Source organism: Herpailurus yagouaroundi, unplaced genomic scaffold (assembly GCF_014898765.1).
Source record: "Herpailurus yagouaroundi ecotype Mexico unplaced genomic scaffold, PumYag 190, whole genome shotgun sequence".
In the NCBI taxonomy this organism is placed as follows: domain Eukaryota; kingdom Metazoa; phylum Chordata; class Mammalia; order Carnivora; family Felidae; genus Herpailurus; species Herpailurus yagouaroundi.
The window spans coordinates 3,975,776-3,982,035 of NW_024412421.1; the positions used below are offsets into that span (position 1 = coordinate 3,975,776).

A 6,260-nucleotide genomic window follows, 5' to 3' on the forward strand; every position below is an offset into this window, starting at 1 on the left:
ACGGGAAGGGTAGTAACCAGAGGGAGGCAGGTCAAAAAAAAAAAAAAGAAAGAAACAAAACAAAACAAAATAAAAACAACAAAGGAAAATTATATCTTTAAGAAGAGAATGAAAGCCGCTGCTACTTCCAAAGTCAACTGGGTAACTGAGCTCCAACATTGTGTAATTGACTTTGCAAGTAGAACAACAGCAACGTAACAAAGAAAATGTCAGTGTTTTCACAGCACTAATCTATAACGCTGGGAGGCCCTCCCGCTGTCAGCCAGGGCTGACAATACAATAGCTTTCAAAGGGATATTACCATCATGCTTTTATTCCTGACATCAATCAAGACAAAGAGAATCCTTTTCACAAGACATTAAAAATCAAACCTTTGTACAAGAAGATAGGTAAAACAGCATTCTCCTTAAAGACAGCCACACAGCGCAATCAGCTAATTGGCGCTCCTTAAAAGAGGTGAAGTATTTGTATTTACTGAGTGTACAACCCCAATCGTTGGCTGCCACCGATCCTGTCAGGTAAGCTATGAATCAAAACTTTCCATCAGCATTGCCCCCACTCCACTGCACCCTCCCTCCCACCGTAGGCAGAGGGAGCTGACAGCGCTGTAAACTTCAAACGGGATATAACTGATCCAGGCTTAATTAGTCCATTTTGGGTGCAAAACTACTCTGATTCCTGACTAACGGGGCACAAAATGCCCTTGCAAGCTGAGAGGAACCTGCAGAAATTGTCAATTTCACCAATCCAGGTTTTCCCTGGCTACCCACAGCAATGGGGTGCCCACTAACAGCTTTCAAGGTATTATTCTTTTGCAATTACCCTAGACCCGCAGATGGAAGCCCTGATATCTATGGGAAATGTTTTCAAGACGTTAAGATAATATTCTTTGCAAACACCAGCGTACCATAGACAAGGTCCAGGAAAGGTAAATCCATCTCAACCTCGACCAAAGGGTTAACTGAATCTACACATTGTTTAGTTAAAAAAAAAAAAAGACGCGGTGGGGGCTGGTTGGAGTTGGGGAGGCATTCAGGAAAGCTAAGTCATCTTCTGCTAGCTTACCAACAAGAGTTTTTGATGACTGCGTGTCAAAAGTTGGTGCCACTTACAGAACCCTGCAGGTCCAGGAGCGGGGCGTTGTAAGAGGTGCCCGTGTTTGTGAGAGGTCATTATCTGCACACTCCAACACACCCACCGGAGTGCACGGGGTCCAAGATGCCACCTCCCCATACCTCTTCGGGGCTTGATGGATCCACTGGTCCCAGGCCCCAAACTATTGCTAAGGAGGAGGGGGTAGAGAACTCACTCAATTTCCAGCAGGGGGTCCCTTTGGAACCCAGAGCCACGGTGTTGTGTGACTTTTTCCTCTGGTACCTAACAGACCACCTGCCAAAAATACGGGAGTCCAGCCACTTGAAGACAGAGATGCTACTCTATAAGCATCTGCAGCAGGAAAGAGGTTTTCCTTTTCAAACGTAACAGAAACAGTTTTCCGTTTATTCTTTAATTGTTTATTTTTAAACAGTATCTGAACAACAGGTGCTGTTTGTTCACTTTACAAGCAGAAATTTTAAGGGAAGAGGGACCTGGCCTCAAAACCGCGCTGAACAATCCTGTGCTGCTACCACCACCTACATCAGCCTTTTTCCAAGAGCCAGGCAGCAAGCACGCCTGTACAATCAGCCTCAGTGGCGGGTTCCTTTCGTTTACACATCCAAATGAACAGTTAAGAGAAATCAATGCATCTAATTGCCAGACTATTAAATCCTACATCAGGGGAAGAATTCCACAGCCACCAGCTTAAGAGTTGGCTACCGATATAGCAATTATTGCAACTTTCTATTAGATTGAACCAGATCCCCCTTTGGTCTCCAGCTAGCAACACTGTGCTCAAAGATGCTGCACTTCTGTTTCTTCTCTCCTTTCTCCCTCCTCCTCCTCTGCTAACACACTGTAGCATGCTACAACAGTGCCAGGGCTGGCTGGTTCTACTAAGTTACTTTATGACTGTAAAGTCACCAGCATTTTGCACCTTTCTGTTATTAATGCACTGCTGGGCACCTTATGGTTAAACGTTTAGCGCGGTCCTCCTGCCAGAGGCACATAGTTATCTTATTTTATTGCTTATTAAGTTTTTGCAAGGAAACAGGTGTAAGAATCTAAACAGCAATTACTAGACATAAGGGATGTTTTCTAGAGTAAGACAGGCTCTTCCAGTCACTGAGAGGTCGGGGACTTAAGGGGGGGGGGGGGACTAAATATTAGGATTAAATGTCACTGCCCAATCCACACAGAAAGCTAAAGAACCTATAAAGGATTTGTTTTGCCCTTCCTACAAGATCATGTACATTTAGCCAAACAAATCTCGGCAATTTACACTTGTATGTGGTCTCAGCTGAATCAAGAAACCTGTAACCTCAGAACGCCTCTATTTATTACATCTCAATTATTTCCATGGAAACACAAGCAGTGGCGAACACTGTTCCCAAGTCCCTAGACCACCAAATTTCTAAGATGGACTTTTGAGGAGCTAAGAGCTGGCAGGAGAGGAAGACAGAGAAAAGGAGGGGAGTGCAGAGAACTCACTGGGGGTGGTTTTGGATGTTGGGGGCCGGGGGCGCCCAACATGGACACAGCCTGAGTGCTAATTAATATTAAGAACTGTAATTAACAAGCAGTTGTTAGATGGAGAAAAGCAACTATTAAAATTATTCAAAAGTTTTAAAATGAGGCTGGGAAAAAAGATGTATTTAATTCTCCATATACATAAATAAATAGGCTTTTCGTGGATCTGAGGAGGCAGTGTGGGTGAAGGGAGACAGGTTACCAAGTCACCTGATATCATCAGCCAAAATAACATCAGTGAGATGTGATGAGAACAGCCCTGGAGAATGAGGCCAAAATTATCAAAGGAAACAAATCATCTCACAACTGCCACACCACACCACCAGGAGACAGAAAGGGAGAGGGAATGGTGTACAGAGGGAAAATCGGTCAGAAAACATGACTTTTGTAACATTCGTGGGGTTTTGGTGTGTTTTGTTTTTAATCAGAAGGTTTTAATCAGGTTTGTTTTAATCAGGTTTGTTTGTTTTTAATCAGGTTTTGAAAACCAATGAGGCTATTTCCACCCCCCACCCCCACCCCACCCCACCCCCCATCCCCGTCCTAGTGCCCTGGCCCCCTTCCCTATTTGCTGGGTGTCCTCCCTGGGAGATGGGTTTTCCAAAGAAGGACAAACAGCCACAGGGACAAGTGACCCCGCTCCAGAAGGAAGAATGTATCCATGAGTGGGAAGTGAGAACCCCTCCACACACACACCCCAGGCCTGTTTGATTTTCAGAGCAGCAAAGCCGGGGCTTTCAAATCACACTTTCTGAGCATCCATTAGAAATTGTTATATTTCTGTCTTTCCTTCCTGCTATGGGCTTTCACATTTCCGAGATCAATTACGAATTACAGCCAAGCGACTTTCACAGCAGAATGCGCGGGCTGGGGAAGTCCACAATGCCTCCACTTTAGCCCTGACACACAGCAGTGGAGACAAAATAAAACAAAATCTAAAAGGCACCACTGTTCCTTAAGAAGCACCTTCAAGCATCTTTAAAGGTGAGGACCTTGTCATTTTAAACACTTGGTGTGGAGCTGTCCACACTCAAGCACACACTTTGAATATTGCCTGAGAAGGGGGGGGGGGGGGAGGCAGTTCTTGAAAAGCCATAAATCCATCACCTGCTGAAACTCTTATCTATTCAAATTATCATCTCTCTTAATTCCTCCCTTGATAAGTGGCCACATCTCCACCCTATCCACCCCAGTAAACTGAATAAAAGGCAAAGTGGTGAGAGACCAGGGTTGTAGCTGCTTTTGGAAAATGCAAAGAACCACAGGGAGAAACAGAGGGTCTCAGGCTCCAAGGGCAGAAAGGCGCTGCGTGGTTGATATTTACAGTACTTCTCAAAATGCCTACACTGGTCTCGTTCCCACTTTGCTGTCCTTCCCCTACCAATTAGCTGCAATTGTCGGCTATACATACACACATATAGATTTGGAGAGAGACATTCATTAAAAATCATGTCAAGTCTCATTTCATGAAAGACTGAGACCAATTCTTGAGTCTTTCTCAGAGATACACAGAGTGGCTTTAGAATCAGGTTCGAGCAACTCTGAAACACCCACCCATCTGTTCCCTGCAAATTGCTCTACCTTTGCTTTCTGTGTCTCACCTTCTAACATAAGGAGGTTTGGAGGCAGAGATTGAGGTTAGAGGTCGGTAAGCTTTGCATCTTCCTTTATGAAAAACCTGCTCCTAGCCATAGATTTAACTCAAAATCAACTATGGGAGTTAAATAAAACTGTTTTACCAACCACAGATTCCGAGTCAACATTTTCTTTTGGGCCATCTTACGTGGCTCTTGAAGGAGTAAGGACTGAGCAGTGAGCCACGGAAAGAGAAAAGGAATCAAGTATTATTTCAAGTCATAGAGCCCTTCTATTCAGCAAAAGGACGAACGTCTACCATTTGCCTGTCACCTTCTTGGGTTCTCTTCTGATTTCCTTGCACCTGGATCAGAACACCCTCTGGATCCCCAATTCTGGGCAGCAGGCCATGTGATCCCAGGTTGGGATGCCCGCCCTGGTGAGGGGAACAAGACCAGCTTCTCTCAAGGAAACAGAGGAAAGGGTGCAGCTGCCTTGCCTAGAGTTTGGACTGAGTTGGTCTGCTTCTAAGATGACAGGGACAGTCTCTGCTCAGCCAGGCGCCCTGGAATCCGCTGGGACTCTAGAAGGACAGCAATGGCGGGTGTCTCACGACCTTCCTTGCCAGATTCAGTCCCAGCCTTTCCAGCCCAGAGCAAGGCTGGCAGGAAGGGAGCGGGGCCCCAGCGCCTTCCCGCGCAGGCCTCCAGGAAATGAACTTTTCAGAGCAGAACTGGGCTCGGGCCAGAGGTCATCAGGGGAGTTGGGAAAGGACAAGGGCCTCGGGACTTTTGGCTCCAGAGACGTAGCAGCTTTCATCCTGTCCCTCCTCTGTCATCTCTCAGCGCGACGGGCCGGCCGGGCACCCACCCGAGGCGCTGGAATCGGCACAAAGCAGCAGGCAGGCCTGGAGAGGCCAGCTGTGGGGGGAGAGAAGGGCAGGGGAGGGGCTCCGTCGCCTGCGCGCGGCCTCTCCCTAGGGCCTTTGCTCTCCAGGGGCCCACCAGAGCCAGGGGCCCTTGATGGAAATAGAAAGCAAAGCAAAGAAGACGAAGGAAGGGGGGTGGTGTTTGTGTGTGTGCGTGTGTGTTGTGTATCCTTACTAACGTGCGCACTCCAGGGACCCAACACAGGAAGCTGGCCTAGGTGTCGAGGATGTGAAGCGCCCAATGCCCGTGGTTGGGTCCCGGGCGCCCTCCACGAAGGGGCGCGCGCGGCGGCCGCTGCGCTCCCCTGGGGGCCCGCGTCCTGCCGGCGCTGCGCAGACAATGAACTCCTGGCGGAGGCTCCCGGCCCGGTTGGCCTCGGTGGAGGAGGCAGGAAGTGCGGGGGCCCGGGCCGGGAGCGCGGCTCGGGCAAGGGACAGGGAGGGGGCGCCTGGTGGCCGGGGCGGGGACGCGGCGCCCAGGGCGCGCGCAAGCTCTGCCCGCCGCCCTCCGAGTCCCGGGGCGACAAGGCGCGGGCCGAGGAAAGGCGGCAAGGCCCGGGGCCGGGCGAGAGCGGCCTCGGGGTTGCCGGCCTCCCGGGCGTCCGTGCTCACCGCCTCTTCCTTCCTGCCGCCGCCCGCCCGCCCGCCGCCGCCACCGAGATTCGCAATCCCCGCCAAGTCAGGCCCGCACCCCTTGATTGGCCACGCGGGCCCGGGGCCCGCACAGAGGGAGCGGCGAGAGCCCCTCAGCGGCAGCCCCGGGCCCGGGTCCCCCGCGGGCGGCGGCGCGGAGCCGGGAGAGGGTCTGGACGGGCAGGGTGTCCGCGGCGTGCCCCCTCCGCCGCCTCCGCCTCCCGCTCGCGGCTTCCTCCTCCCCCTCCTCTTCCTCCTCCTCCGCCTCCGCCTCCTCCTCCGCCGCCGCCTCCTCCTCCTCTCGGCTCGCTCGCGCGGGTCCCCGGCCGCCCGCCCGCTCGCCGGTCCCTCCTCCCTCGCTCCCTCCCTCCCCGCTCGCTCGCGCCTCCGCCGGGCCTCGCTCGCTCACCTTTCACCGAGCGCGGCTTCGCCTGCTTCCGCCTGGACATGTCCGGGGCTCCCGGCGCTCCGTCGCCCTCCGCGGCCGGCTCCCCCC

The 6,260-nt window shown here is 51.5% G+C and overlaps 1 protein-coding gene across 2 annotated transcripts in view; it reads right to left on the minus strand.

The window, feature by feature from the left end:
* Positions 1-6,254, minus strand: part of ZNF423 (zinc finger protein 423) — a 337,746-nt gene extending 331,492 nt beyond the window's left edge. For both annotated transcript variants that reach the window (XM_040497966.1, XM_040497967.1), the window contains exon 1: positions 6,174-6,254. In XM_040497966.1, the coding sequence (XP_040353900.1) occupies positions 6,174-6,213 (40 nt within the window). In that variant the 5' untranslated portion in view covers positions 6,214-6,254. The remainder of the gene's footprint in view (positions 1-6,173) is intronic.
* Positions 6,255-6,260: the final 6 nt, after the last annotated feature.